The sequence below is a fragment of the Neltuma alba genome, unplaced genomic scaffold (genome assembly GCF_004799145.2).
Source record: "Neltuma alba isolate B1F8T4 unplaced genomic scaffold, ASM479914v2 tig00010309_pilon, whole genome shotgun sequence".
Taxonomy (NCBI): Eukaryota; Viridiplantae; Streptophyta; class Magnoliopsida; order Fabales; family Fabaceae; genus Neltuma; species Neltuma alba.
In genome coordinates this window covers 417,098-432,477 of record NW_021635223.1, presented here as the reverse complement: position 1 = coordinate 432,477, position 15,380 = coordinate 417,098, and the positions used below count along the sequence as shown (strand labels likewise).

The following is a 15,380-nucleotide window of genomic DNA, read 5'->3' as shown; positions in this document are numbered from 1 at the left end:
TGTACGACATAGCTTCACTGCTATAGGGGCTATGTAGAGAGGTAGGTTTCCTAATAATTCATATTCTTTGACAGTGAGTTGGCACACAATAAATTATGTAGTTTTAAAATTTTAATTTCAATTCTTATAATTGAATTATTAAATACAAATTTACCCCCCAAAAAAGTAATAGTCCATGAAGCAGATTTTTTTAAAAGAAATTCAACAATAAATATAATGAGGAAGGAATTAAAGTCAATCTTTCTCTAACATAATGGCTCCAGCAAAACTTAAAAAAAAAAAAAAAACAAATTTCTATGACATTACCCTTTTTGTAAAGCAGGTGAAAAAGATTATAACATGACCTTGAATTAATAATAACAATAACCAGGAAAAAAAAGATTATAAAAGAAGATATTAATTAAGGTGTGATGATATAATTATAAGTGTAATGAATAAATTTCTTTCAAGGTCTTGTTATAATCCTCTCTTTGTTGGTTCTTCAAAGGAAGTGGTGGTGGTGCTGTGAATATGATTTGCTGATGCTGATGCAGATGATGACGATGACCAGTCAAAGAGATTGAAAGGATCTAAAGCTTTGGATTCTCTTTGATGATGATGATGATGCTGATGACAATGTTCTTCATTGAAACCTGCTTGAGTGAACAAGAGATTCAGTGGGTCAGCTTCAATCTCTCCCAATTCTGCAAAGAAATCCTCAGATGACTGATTATTATTATTGCTTTCCAACATACATGGCTTGTATCCCACTCCACCTTCTGATGATCCATTATTGTTATTAGTATCATCTTCCATCATCAGATTCTCAAGCTCTTGTTCTTCATTCTGGTTCATCTCTGTTATCTCCCCCATCATCTCCAACTCCATCTCCTCCTTCACCGATGATGATGAGCTTTTCCCTCTCTGATGATGATGATGATCTTCCTGCTGCTGCTGCTCGTCCTCCTCCTCATCCTTCGGCTTCATGCTGCCACCGTCTCGAGGTGGCGGCCGAATCAAAACTTGATCGGAATTGTTGCTGTTCTTATTACTGGAAGCACTGTTGTTGTTGTTGTTGTTCTTGGAAGGCTGAGACCTTGTTGAGCCGGCAAGAGCGTTTCGTTGAGTCGGCCATGGATGGTTGTGCTCTGAAGTGTAAGTGATGACCAGCATGTTTGGGTCTGTCCTGCTTCTCTCTACTTGTTTTCTAGCTGAACAACCCTTCGAACTGCTGCATCTGTAGTAACCCCTGGAAACACAGACATATATAGATATATATATATATAGCTAGACATATATACATATAATATATATACACACTAAATTAAACACATGAATTAATGCTTCAGGTACGGGAACATGGTGATATAATATTGATAGATAGGCTTTTTGGTTTCGATTGATGATTTGACTCTCACTGGAACCTCAGACTCGTATTTCAAGAGATATGTAACTCTATACTAGGACTAGAGGGCGTGTAATTCTAGCTATGTGATTCAGATCACTATAACTGGGTAAGTGCTTTTCATGTTGTAGCTAAGTGGAATAAATCATTTTAGAGATATTATTAAGGTCTTCAAAAGTAGACGAGGTTCAATAATTTTCTAAAACTTATAGTAAATTTCGAAACTATTCAAAACTTTTTTTAAAAAGAAAATAGTAATAATTTACATCATATATATATCCGTTAGTAGCTTTAACTGTTTAAAAATAAATAATTAATTAATTTAGGATTCAGCTCCTTACATGTAATTTTAACTGCAGTTGATCGACGAGAACCATTTAAGGAAGACCAGTTTTGGAAAGACATTTTGACACCAATGTATTTTCATTCTAATAAAAATAAGGCAATTGGTTTAAGTAATGACAGAAACTTAACACTACTCAAATAAGGTGTCAAGTTCTATAGCCTAACAGACAAAAGAAATCCTGTGAAGGGAGGGAGCTTTTCTTCGATTGGGTCTACTTCATTAACCTCACATATAAATTCATTAACAATATATAAGCAATTGAACTACTATACATAACAAATATATTTTGACTTCGTGACATGTCCTAATCTTAATGAGCCCCAAAAACCCAATTCACATAAACTTACATTTTCCTACCCAAGAAAGAAAACAAATTAAATCCCACATATTATATACTTAACAGAGAGATAGTAAGATCATGCATAGAAGGGGATGAAGTTAAGCCATAATTATTATGGTGGTTATTATAATAATAATATTATTATTATTATTAAATTATTATAGTTACCTTGGGTAAGGAGAACCTTTGATGGGTTTCTGACCGTACTTTCTCCAAGCCCACAAATCAGAAGGAACTACTTCTCCACTACTTGGTCTGCTATTTGCAGCTGCTGGTGCAGGTATACATACCACCTTCTTCGCCTGGCTCTTTCTGCAGGCACACATACACCAATCCATAATTCTCTCATCAATAATCTTATTTCTAATTTATCTAATCATTATTATTATCACCATCTCTGAACAATTAGATATAGCTCTATCTATCTGTAGGCCCCCTATCTATATATCCCATAATGTTGAATCTGCTAGCTGCAGACTGGGAACTGTAGAAGCTGTTTGATTTGGTGTTCAGAAGAAACAGTACTGCGGCTAATAAGAATAAAGCAGAGTATGGAATTTATGACATCAAATTTAAATGAATAGGACTTTTCAGGTGAGGTAGGCCAAAATTTACAAGTTTCAGATACATATCATTGAACTCATTGAAAGCTTAGTCTATAATTGTTAACTTAATTTTCATCCGCTGGCCTTAATTAACCAAAATATCATCTCTTTCATTAAATATAGCTCTCAAATATTAATATCGACTATATAATTATATGGGTGTTGGTCACCTCTGAAACTTGATCATGCTTCTTCTTGTTCTCAGTCAAATCAGCGAAAAGTAATACTAGTAGTAATAGTAGTAATAATAATAAGAGCCACCTAACTGTGGCAAACCCTACTTTCTCTGAAGCTCACACCATGATTTTATGGGGAATTCCAGTTCCCAAAAACGGCCGTGATTAGTTCACTTTTATGAAATTAATGATGAAGCAGAAAAATAAATTTTGTTCTTTCTGTTCACTGAAATCCTTGGGAAGAAGAAGAAGAAGCTGGCATCTTGATCCATCGCATTTAATTTGCACAGAGATTATAAAAACAAATAAGAATAATTATTAATAGACTCACGGTTTATATTATAACTCACCTTCGCTTGAGACCCGGATTCCTTGGAGACGAGATCTGCACCGCCGCGTTGTCCACGGTGATATTCATGTTGACTGCTGCAGAAACCAAAGAAGAAGAAGGCTCAATTCCCCTCCGCGATGGCAACGACGATGAAGACGAAGAATTCATGGCGGCGGCGGCGGCCATATTCACCGGAGGAGTAGAAGAATCACACGGCGAAACTGGTGGTGGTGGTAACTTGGCGGCGGCGTTGTTCAAACTGCTGGGAGAGATCTGAATCATGTTGGAGAATATGGTATTATTGTTACAAGCTGTGGCTGCTAAAGCAGGCCTTATTCTTATATCGTCTTCAACAAGCTTGTGGTGATGAGACAAAACAAGAGAAGAAGAAGCAGAAAACCAGGAGACGCATCTTCCATGACAGAATTATTAGTAGCAGAACTGAAGTATGAAGAAGGTAAGGGAAATCAAGGTCTTGCAGAAAGGGATCTCGCATGTTCGAGAAGGGATCGCAGAAGACGTTGGTGGCTCTGTGAGAATCTTCCATTATTACAGAAGAGAAATCCATCTGGTGGTGATGATGGTGGTGGTGCCAACTTTCCGATGAAGAAGAAGGGAGATCATGGGGAGCTAATTCTGATGTTGAAGAAGTACCATATGAGCCGCCGCCACCTCCGCCGCCGCCACGGCCACCCCCGCTACTACTTGCTCGGAAAATGTCAGTTAAATCGCCTTGATGATAATTGTTGTCCATGATTATTGAGCCAAAGATACTGCTGCACATCCTTTTTCCTCAGTGGAGAGATATTGCTTCAATCAGAAAGAGGAGCGAGTCATAGCTAGTAGTGTCAGTCATGTACGTTTTAATCTGCTTGATTTGCATGCAAATTAATCCTACTTAGGAGAATAGAAGAAAGCAATAAGGAGATGATAGGGAGAAATATATAGAAATAGGTCAGAGAGAATTAAAAGCTTTGAGACTAGTGATTGCCTTTGTGTGTGTGAGAGAGAGAACAATAAGGAGGAGGAGGAGGAGAAGAATGAGATGAAGAAGAAGAAGGAGGAGCAAAAGATTAGAGAGAAATCGGCTTAGAAGAGAGAGACGCTGACTTTTCACTCAAAACAACTTCATTTCCATACGCAACATGATGAGAGATAAAAAGGGGAGAGAATAAAATAAGGAGACATTTGGGAGTAGCGTAGAATAATGATAAGTCTAATTTATTTGAGCTGGGAGGGAAATTTATTATAAACCATTAAATAATGGGTCAAGTTAGTGGTAGTTTATTCTCTCTCTCTCTCTCTCTCTCTATTTGATTAAGAAAAGATGTCATTACATTACAGAATGGTCATTTCTCGAAAACAAGTGATGAGGAACTAAAGAGGCGGCAAGTAGCCGCATTTCCCGGAGAAACGTTTCGAAACTTTGAACCTAATTTTGCCGTTTCTTTCTTCCGATTTTTAAAAGAATACATGAGATTATTATTAATATTAGGAGAGCTATATAGGTCTCTTTTTTTCTTTTCGCATAACAAAACTTGATCCGTATAAGCACTTTTCGCAGTTCAACCTTCTCCAGATACGACTACAAAAATTTAATTTTCTTTTATAAGGGGAATTTACGTAAGAAATATGGATTCAAATTTTATGATATATAAGTTTTAAAATTTTTGAAATTAAGAAGCCAGTCCATTTTTTTCCTCTAATCATTTTATTTGATCCAATTACAATTAGTTAATCTCTCTACTGATTACCTCTAAATTAGAAAATGCACTGATTTTGTATTATTTTCTCCGATTTTCCCACATATAAAAAAAGTCGATAAAAATGTAATTCATATATCCTACAAGAAAGCAATTTCAAATCTTGCTGTAACACTGGTAAAAAAATCTATAAATATCTTTTTAAATGTTTTTTTAATAATGAGACTTGCTCTGACTCTAGTGGTCGTCCTGAAACTTAATTTACACAAATGTCTTGTAACTGAGAGGACAAAGGAAGGACGGAAGAAAACTAACAAGTAATTAGTAAAAGTTTTAAGCAGTAAATCATGAATCTCAAAATTGTGGACCCAAATTATAATAAAACACTACACTAAGTTAACACTTGTTAAAACTCATAAATATTAAACACTACCCGATGAAGAATCAGAAATTAATTAATTAATCTCCTTATTGGAAAATTTTTCTTTTTATTTAGTTTTCCATTTTTATTTTACAAAGGCGATTTCGGTCCTTTAAAACGAAGTGGGAGAGTAGTATACATATATAATTGGTGAAGCGTTGGAGGGAAAATCAAACTCGTGAATAGTAATTTCAATAAGTTTGGAGGGTTTCTGTCATGAAAGAATGAAACAGTGGTGATAATTACACTCTAAACTTTTGAATCAAAGTTTAAGGCACTGTTTGGGGTACCAGATTTTAGGCCAAACAGCGTATGCTGTCTGACTCAAGTAAGTTTGAATAATCTTTGTTTCCAATAATTTATTTTCTCTTCGTCCCCTCGAAAAGATCCCTAGCTGCTACTCCTCCATGTGCTCTTATATAACAGATGAAGATTTCATTCAGACTTTAATTTAATGGCTTGAAAAAAATCGAGTTTTCAATTAAAACAATAAATGTGCACCTATTTCTCCTTTTAAATTTTTTCTTAAATTTTTAATTAAATTAGGTTTCACGAAGCTAATATGCATATTTACATAAATAGTTACAAATTATCAACTAATACAAATCTTACGTCGTCAACGAGCAAGATTCGAACCCATATATTTCTGGAAAATGTATTATTTTTAATTTTTATATATCAAATAATTTTGTCCTCTCTCTTAAATTGAAAACGGAAATAAAATTGATTGGATATGACTAGAGCGATAGTACATGTCTTGTGTGATTCATACAGCCTATAGACGAACATGAAGGGGCCTATAGACGATGTCATAGTAGTTATCAATTATAAACAACATTTGTTAAATATTCTGGCAAAACAAAAACACTATATGGACAGGATAGCTTATATGTATGCTTAAAATTTTTTTTCTTTTGTGGATATCATCTATTCGAATTAGGAGTGAAATAGACATTCGAAAGCACACAATACTCATGAAAATATAAAATTTAAACTTCTATTGTGGTCGGCCAAAAAAAAATATTTTCATTTTTATATGATACTGAAATTCGTCATTTTTTTTGTTTTCTAAAATAATAAAAAAAACTTTTTGTAAAGATTACATAATACATATAAAGAAACTCAAACTGGACAAAATTTATATTGAAAGAAATATTCAAGAGGTAAAATTATGTTACTCCCATGTAAGTACCAAAACATTACTACCATTATTTTGCATCAACTTAAGATGATGTGTACCAATTACGATATATACTCGTCCAAAAAAAATTGTGATATATACTACTACATTTGGTCCTAAATATAAAAGTTATTTGGAGATTTAATTTAGTCTTAACTATAAGATCTCAATTTATTTTGTTTCTCATGTTCATATATTGTTTTTCAAAGTAGTCCCTATGGTGATTACACATATTAAAAGTTCTATTAAATGATAGTTTAAATGCACATGACTAACAATAATATTTTAGAAAATATAATATATATTTATTACAAAGAGTTAACTTACTAATTATCTTAGCACCTCACTACAAAAAAACATGCTTTTAGCGACGGAGTTTATTCCGTCGCTAATTCCTTTATCGCTAATTGATTAGCGACGGAATTTCGTCGCTAATTACCGACAGAAATTTTTTGTCACTAATCCGTCGCTAATTCTTAACAGAAATTTCCGTCGCAAATTAGCGACGGAATTTTCGTCACTAATCCGTCGCTAACCCGATTTTTTAAAAAATAAAACAAAATACCACGTGGCACTCTACCAATTGCCACATCATCACTGGGGCCACCTCCACGTGTTGCTGCCACCTCACCTCTGCCTGCCACGTGTGCGCCGCATGTTACCACCACATAATTCCCTCCTCAAAGTGACTTCTCCATGGCTTGAACCCAGGACCTCCTCTGTGCACACGTGCGGCTTTACCAGTTGAGCTGCAATGAACCTATTGACTTATTATGTAAAATTAAATACATATATATAATATTATTTTACACAAACAGTTATATGCATGTATATTATTAAAAACTAAAAATATACTATATGATAATTTTAATCATAACTATTTTAATGAAAAATAATTTTTAAATATTTGTTTTACTTTTTTTATAATGTTTTATTTTTTTAAAAAATATTTTTAATATAATTTTAATTTCTAACGACACTAATTTTGAATTTTAAATCATAAATAATTTTTTATAAATATTTTTAAATTTATTTTTTAATTAACATTGATAAGATATACAATTTAATTATATATGTATTATATTACATTATATTATATTATCTATATGTGTTTTATATATTTGAAGAAAATCATTTACAATTAGTCAAAAATCTTGTTATTCAAAAAATAACTACTATAATAAAATCTAATAAATTATTCTATATAAAAAATTAAATGATTTGAATAGATTATAATAAGCAGTATTCTCCTACTTGTATATATATCCTATGTAATTTATTTTCTTAAAATTCTTTGTATATACCATTTGTTTTTATATTAAAGACTAAAATCAATCTATATCATGGGTATTAATTATATCGTGATTAAATTTTATTGTTTAATGATTGAAATTCAAAATTCACTTCAATATTAGCTTGCATTCATATAAATTCATTTTTTGGTTTTGAATCTCTATCATATATTATATATTTCAATATATTTTACATATGATAAAATTATTTCTTTCTTAAATCAGTTTGTATAAGAAAGTTATTAATATTCTTATTATATTTTTTTAATTATTATTAATAATCAAGAAGAATTTATTTTAACAAAATATAAACAAGTTTTCTAAGAAATTATCTTTCTATTTTCAGTATATACATAATGATGACATGAATGATGACGATATCTTCATTAACACCAACTCCACAAATATATCAATTTATTTTATAATTAAAAATATTTTTAAATTATTATATTCTTAATTGTTATTATATAAATTTTTGTAAGATTATAATTTAAAATAACAAAATTTAAAATTAGTGACAGAATTACGACAGAATAGAATTAGTGATGAAATTAGTGACAAAGACTTTTGCGACAAACAATTTAGCGACGGAATTAGCAACGGAAATTTCTGACAGAAAAAATTCCGTCGCTAATTATTTATTGACGGATTTTCTGACGGATTAGCGACGGAAAGAAATTCTGTCACTAATCCGTTGCTAATATTAGCAAAGGAAAAATTCCTTCGCAATTCCATCGAAAAAATTAGCGATGGAATTTGTTTCTGTTGCAAATTCCGTCGCAAATTAGCGACGGAATTTTTTTCCGTCTCTAATTAGCTGTTTTTTTGTAGTGTCCTGCAAATTAGTTATATAGCTTTTATGTTAAAAAGCAGGTGTAGAATTAAATTTTAAGAAAATTGTACAAAGATGTACCTTTCTTCAAATCTAAAGGAAACTCTTATAAATCAAGGTTGTAATTAATTGTACCTAAATACAATTATTATCACCATCTCAAATTGATGTGAGTGATAGAAGCTCTTGTTATTTAATTAAGCAAGTAATTGGAGCTTGAATCCCAACCCTTACATATTTAATTATTTTGATCCTTATTATATGGCATCTTCCTAAATTAATTTGGTCTTAGATATAAATCATCAACTAACTCATTAACTGCTGCTTTTCAATTTTACTCTTATTATTAGTGTTAATAAGCTCATCGAATTTCATGTTTCTCTATTTGCATCGTTTAAGTTGGGGTAAACTTGAAAAACTTGTTAATTTATGATAGATCATTTCTTGGTATATGAGAATTAATTGAAAAGTCCCTATAATAAAGACCTCATTCTTCAACAATCATGCAGTCAAAGCCCGGGCTCCTCCCACTGCTTGGAAAAGGATTTTTTTTTTCCCATCTCAATATGATCAATTAATAAACATTACTCTTCTAACAAAATTTAGTTCATTTGGTAAGGAATTAGCTCAAAACCTATAAGATTATGAGTTCAAATCCCGCAGACGATGTGAAGATTTTTTATTGGTGAGCAACTTGTAAGTATTTTTATAAACAATCTCTGAGCTTGAAGGCATGCTTTGATCTTGGTGAGCTCTCAGGACTTAATTCACCTAAAATTTTTTGTACAAGAAAAATGAACATTAGTCTTTGTCGTCCACCAAGTGTACCAAACTTAGTAAAATTATAACTTTCATAAAATTCTGCAATAACCTTTTTAAAATATAATAACTTGATAACAACTTTTTAAACTTTGACCGCTTTTAAGATTTTCTTAATGTAACATTCACAAACTATAAATCTCTCTGTTCTGGCCGCTTATAAATGTAACTGCCTCTTCAAAAAGTAACAAGATACATATTGGTAAAACATGTCTCTTTCTAAAGGATATAAACCATGTAAATAATAAATTGTATATTGAAAGTGCCGTGAAGATTACAAAATAAACAGGCGTAAGTGATGAGGCCAAAGCTCAATTACTATCAAAGTCATGCTTTGGAAATTAGGTTTTTTTCTGTTCATTGGCTTTTGAGAAATTTTTTAATTGCAGTAATTGTCGTTTTCTTACTCTAGTCACTGTCTATACACATAAGATAATAATTTTCTTTTATAGGTAAAATTGCTATGAAGTCCCAAGTAACTAATATGATTATTAAAAAATCTCAATAACAATAGGGTAGCCTGTAATGATAAGTTTTATGATAGTAAATTATAACTACTCATTTGTCATTGTGTGACTTATTAGTAATTATTTTCTTTTCTTGGAATCTCATTGTAATTCCTCTTTACTTTAATTCAGTTTTATTAGAATTGTATAGAGGAGAACGAACGATTTATATATTAAGATTCTAATTTTTTTATAGCCGAAATAATAACATTGATGAATTATTTTGTGTACGGTCCCTTTTAACAAGTCAATATATGGTTTTAACAAAGAGAGTACAAAAGCTATATATCCTAATTAATAGCGATCTCTTGGGAACTCATAATACGTACATAACTTTTTGATACATTAACACGTTCATTCATTCAAATATTAAAATTTAAAAGGTTGAACTTCCTTCGGAAAAGAATATTTTTTCTTTAGATTCTGATGAACAAGAGATCACTAAACTCTGGTATTTTCAGTAATATAAAACCTTAGAAGTTTAAAATACCTAAAAGGAAACGCGATAGGGAAAGCAAAGAAATTCCTTCACCCCTTTTTGTGATAACCAATTTTTAATTAAAAAAGAGTATTGTTTTTCTCAATGGACAAAGTTAATTGTGTAATTTATGACATTAGGGGGAATCTCATATATTTATTTACATGAAATTTGAGATCGACACCTTATGATTATCATACTATTTATGTATATTGACATATTAATCCTTAATCCCTTTCATTATTGTTAAGAACATGTTAATTATAAAATCAAAATTTTAAAATAATGGTAAACCTTGCTAAAAAAGACTGTGTATGCCCATAAACATCTATGAAATGCTGACTAGAATATGATAAATTAGCTAGGTCATCTGGGTTTAGGAGATGTTTTTTGCTTGTCATGGTATATTAATTATACAAATTTTTTTTCTTTCTCATTTAAAAAATTTATCAAATCAAGCAGGCAACCAACTATGCAAGTTTTTTATTGTTCCCCCCCATACCAACTATGCATGTATTAAAGTAGAAAAACAATTCTTAATCATTCTTTCGAAATGGAGAGAAGGTGGCCTTATTTTAACAAGCGGCAGATTTGATGATAATACTTGTTTTTTAATAATCATACCCTCACATCATAAACATCTCATATCATTTAAATTTTGGCCACGCTCTTCAAAAATAAAAACAGAGAGGACAAAACTAAAATTTTATTATTGCATATATTTATTTGTTCAGAACTTTACATCTAATAAGGACTCAAAAATAAAAAATAAAAAATTAATAATGTTTCTAAATTCTAATGGTCAAATATATATGCTGAAAATTTATAAGATTCATCGTTAACTTTTTTAAATTTACTGTTGCAATTCAGAAAAACTACTTAAAAGGTAAATTTTCTAAAATGTTACAGTAACTTTAAGACCTGAATTCCCTGCACATCACTAGTGTACATATGATTTGGGCAGTTCACATTAACATTAAAAGTTATTAATGTAAAAAAAGGTTAATAAAATTAATTAGACCGTGAAGATCTAATCATTATATACAGTTCTTAAATTGTTTAATCTTAAAATTTTCATTATAATTTCTTTGCTCTTATCATAGAAATGGATCAATTCAGGTCCACACTCCACTAATCAAAGTTAGTAAATATATGAGTTGACTTTCTCAGGCTTTTAATTAATTATACAATTTTGTTTTACATATCTGCTTTTTCCCTGTAGTTGATAGTCTTTTCTTTCTAAGCAAATCAATCAACAATTTCATAAGCCACTTTTAATGGAAACTATGGATATGGTTGGAAGCTGCACGTTCTCACTTTTCATCATCTTGTGAGGTCACAATTAAAACCAAATTATTTAATTAAGATCCAAATAAATAATTATACATAAAAGCTTTAAATTAGGACGGCTATTTTAGGATTAATCAAAAATTGTAAAGTTGGTTAATGTGCATGATGGCGTTGTGGGATGCATTTATGAGTAACTAATGAGTTGTCGGAATGATAAAGGACAATGATTAGATTAATGAAAAAGCCTAATCTATCTCTTTATCATTTAATTTATATTATAGCTTGGCTTAGTTAGTTAGTTAACTAGCAACATGCCTTTGTAAAAGGGTCAAATTAGCATCTATATGCCTCTTCCTTTGTTCCAAAACCTAAGAGTCTTAGTGCTTTACTTTATTGTGGTTACATTAAATGAAAGGGGCTTGATATCGGTTAAATAAAATCATGTGGTTAAACTTAGTGAATTGCGAAAAAATAAATTATATGGAGAATTAGTGTGAGGTCCTTTATAAAAAAAATAAAAAGAGAATTATTATGAGGCCCCAAGAAAGGAATGTAAATACCAAAAAGTTTTAATTACAAGTTAACATAAATTTTTGTCAGGTTTCGCACTGAAGTTTGTCATTGCATGCTACTCTTTTGCTGGGAGACATATTTTTGGGAATTATGTCCCTCATTTAGAACCTTATAATCATTCTACAAAAATTATACTAGGAGACTTATTACGATGTTAGTCATCAGATAATACTCAAATCTGAACCAAAACCTGGCTAATTATAAAAAGTAAAAAAAATATTGGAAATTTTTTTTTTGGTTAAATCACACATGCTTATTGATATGGCACATTCTTTTAAGAGGTATCTACGTTTTCGGCATGCAAGCGTTCTATATAATGATCTTATATCTATTTTCTGTCTCAAATAACTCAAATTTATAAAATGTCATCTCAATTATAATTGGGTTAAGGTGTATTCAACACCCTGAAGTATTTCTTTTGAAGCATTTTGTAATGCATCTAATACTCTGAAATATTTTTCTAACTATATTCAACACCTTAAAGTATTTTCTAGTGCATCTAACACCATAAAATATTTTTTTAGATACGTACGTCTAGCATCCAAAAAAAGCAACAAACAAACTTCAAAGTATTAGATGCATCACAAAATACTTCATGTTGTTAAATGTACATGAGAAAATATTTTGGGGTGCTAAATGCACCTTATAACCTATTATAATTTTATGCAATCGAAATATTTAAAATTATTATTCTAATTTATACATGTTTTGTCATTTGATTATTCCTCTTTTTGTCATGTATTGTTTAATTTTCCTCACTGCAGAGATCTTTGCCTGTGTTTCTTAAATAATATGAAAAATGCATGATTTTTAGAAATTAGTTTTCATTATAGATAAAATCTTACCAAATTATTTTTATTGTAATGAAAAGTTGAAATTAAAAATGTAATAAGTTCGTACATTGCTCCTGGCATCTGTTTTCGTTTTTCTATTATTCGATTGTTGTGATATCAAAATTAATTATTTCATTACATGTTCTCATTTTTAATTAAGATTTTCAGGTTTGGTGTAGATAAATTAATTACAACATAAAATTAAATGTTCAACTTTTAAATTAATAATATGATTAAAATAAATTTATAGAATACTCCAATTGAAAAATTATTTCTAAACTGAAATCTAATCTATTAGCCTAGGTAACAACTTATATATATATATATATATATATATATATATATATTTATATTAATTTGTGATCTGACTGCTAATACATCAATCCTTTATATAACTGTCGAATATAACCATCTAACGAAAAAACGGAGGAGAGAGGAGAATGGTGAGGTGACAATTCCCTGAATTTTCTTTTGTTTTTTTTAAAATCAAGATTAGACTAGTCATTGAACTGGTTAAGATAATGAGTTAAAAATCAATAGGTTAAACTAGTGAGAAATAAAAATAATAAAAAATAATTTAAATTTTTATTAAGAACTAAATATTAATTTAGTACCTTGAATTACTAATAAAATAACCATCTTATTTCAATTTCTTTCCAAGTTTTTTGCAATTTTTTGACAAATTAAAATCATAATATCATATTATATCATATTACTACAATTATTAAATATTCATCTCAGCAAAATATCAAAATAAATATATGATAACAGAATAGTTCTCCTCACAGTAATTCAATCCTTAAGTCCTAATTATCAACAACTTTTAAAAAAATTAGCAAACTAGTTTTTTTTTTTTTAAAATAAAAGGAACGAGTTGACTCACACCAAGCCGATTAGATTATTTGGGTTATTACCGGATTGATCCCAGTCAATTTAACCCCAGTTTCTATGCTCAAATAGACCGATTACTAGGCCGGTTTGCCCGTCCCCAACTTGAATTGACCGGTCTAGTTTGAGTTTTAATAGCATGCTTTATATATATATATATATATATATATATATATATATATTTAGGTAGATAGAAATCTCTTCCACCTATTGAAATCTATAAAAAATTTATATTATATGTATTTTCCCCCCCCCCCCAAATTCAGCCTTTCGGTGACTAGATCCCGAATATGCCCTTGCTATTAGGAGAAGCTAATACAGTGTCTTTGATAAAAGAATATATTTTTTAATGAAAATAACCAGACATAATTAAATCCTCTTTATCTATAGACGTTTCGAAACGTTTCTCTTTCCTCTATATGTGTGTTTACGTACATACGCATATATATATATATATATATATAATCACTGTGCAAGTGAAAAGTAAAAAAGGGGAATAATGAAATGAAAGCACCAGAAGATGTGGGCATTGTGGTTTGGGGACAAAGTGGCAGAGTTTTGTAAATAATTTGAAGGGTTCAAGTTTTCAATAAGCCAATGATGAAGCAGAGAATCACCGACCTCTCATATTTGATGAGACATTTTAAGAATATACTGTTTACATAGGCAATTACATAACCCCTAGCATTCTTTTTATTTAGGAAAAAATCCTTAAAAAATAATTATTGAATTTCAAAATTTTAAATCAAAAATTACTACAAAAATATGTTGTCGTTTGCTTTTCAAGTGTAGTCATTTTCTTTACAAATGTAGTAACGAATACTGATTTGAAAATTTGAAATTCAACAATCATTTTTTGGGATTTTCCTTTTAGTTAATTTCTTGCCTTTCAACATGGTTGTCTTAGAAAGGTTTTAATTTTTTTCCAAATTATCATATAGGGTGTGTATATATATGATGCTATTAAGTAATTAATTTAGATGTATTTAAGTTTGGTCTCCGGCTCTGTGGTATGAAAACTATTCTTTTAATGTGATCGTTTTTCAGCTATTTTAAAGTTCTAATTCTTAATGGTATCGACCTTATTACTGAACGGGCCAACTTCAAATACAGTAGTACAAATTTTAAAGTTCTAATTAAACATGAAACTGTCATATAAGCCAATGCAAGGTAGAAATATATATATATATATATAGAGAAAAATATTATGCAAAAACACAGTGTGATAGAACAACAAAAGCAGAAAAGGTAAACTCAACGAGGTAATGTTTTTACAGAAGGAAGAGAGCAGTCGAAGATATGAACAGCAATTCGCATTTAACTCTCACATAGGAGGGAATCCCTGAATTTCAATTGTCTTTGCCTATTGATAGCCCGTTGTTG

At 30.3% G+C, this 15,380-nt stretch overlaps 1 protein-coding gene across 1 annotated transcript; it reads right to left on the bottom strand.

Moving 5' to 3' along the window:
* Positions 1-288: 288 nt before the first annotated feature.
* On the bottom strand, positions 289-3,936 carry LOC114755658 (probable WRKY transcription factor 35). The gene is made up of 5 exons (XM_028944521.1): positions 3,677-3,936; positions 3,202-3,594; positions 2,239-2,382; positions 735-1,228; positions 289-632 (listed from the first exon to the last, which is right to left on the bottom strand). Exons 1-5 carry the CDS (start codon positions 3,934-3,936, stop codon positions 457-459), a joined length of 1,467 nt encoding a protein of 488 aa, XP_028800354.1. The 3' UTR covers positions 289-456.
* Between the last annotated feature and the right edge of the window lie 11,444 nt (positions 3,937-15,380).

Excerpts from the sequence above, each read along its gene's own strand:
- LOC114755658 (XM_028944521.1), bottom strand. The coding sequence starts at position 3,936 with ATGGACAACAATTATCATCAAGGCGATTTAACTGACATTTTCCGAGCA. Across the intron at positions 3,595-3,676 it reads TGCGATCCCTTCTCGAACAT|ATGCGTCTCCTGGTTTTCTG; the intron begins GCGAGATCCCTT and ends CTGTCATGGAAG. Across the intron at positions 2,383-3,201 it reads AATCCGGGTCTCAAGCGAAG|AAAGAGCCAGGCGAAGAAGG; the intron begins GTGAGTTATAAT and ends GTGTGCCTGCAG.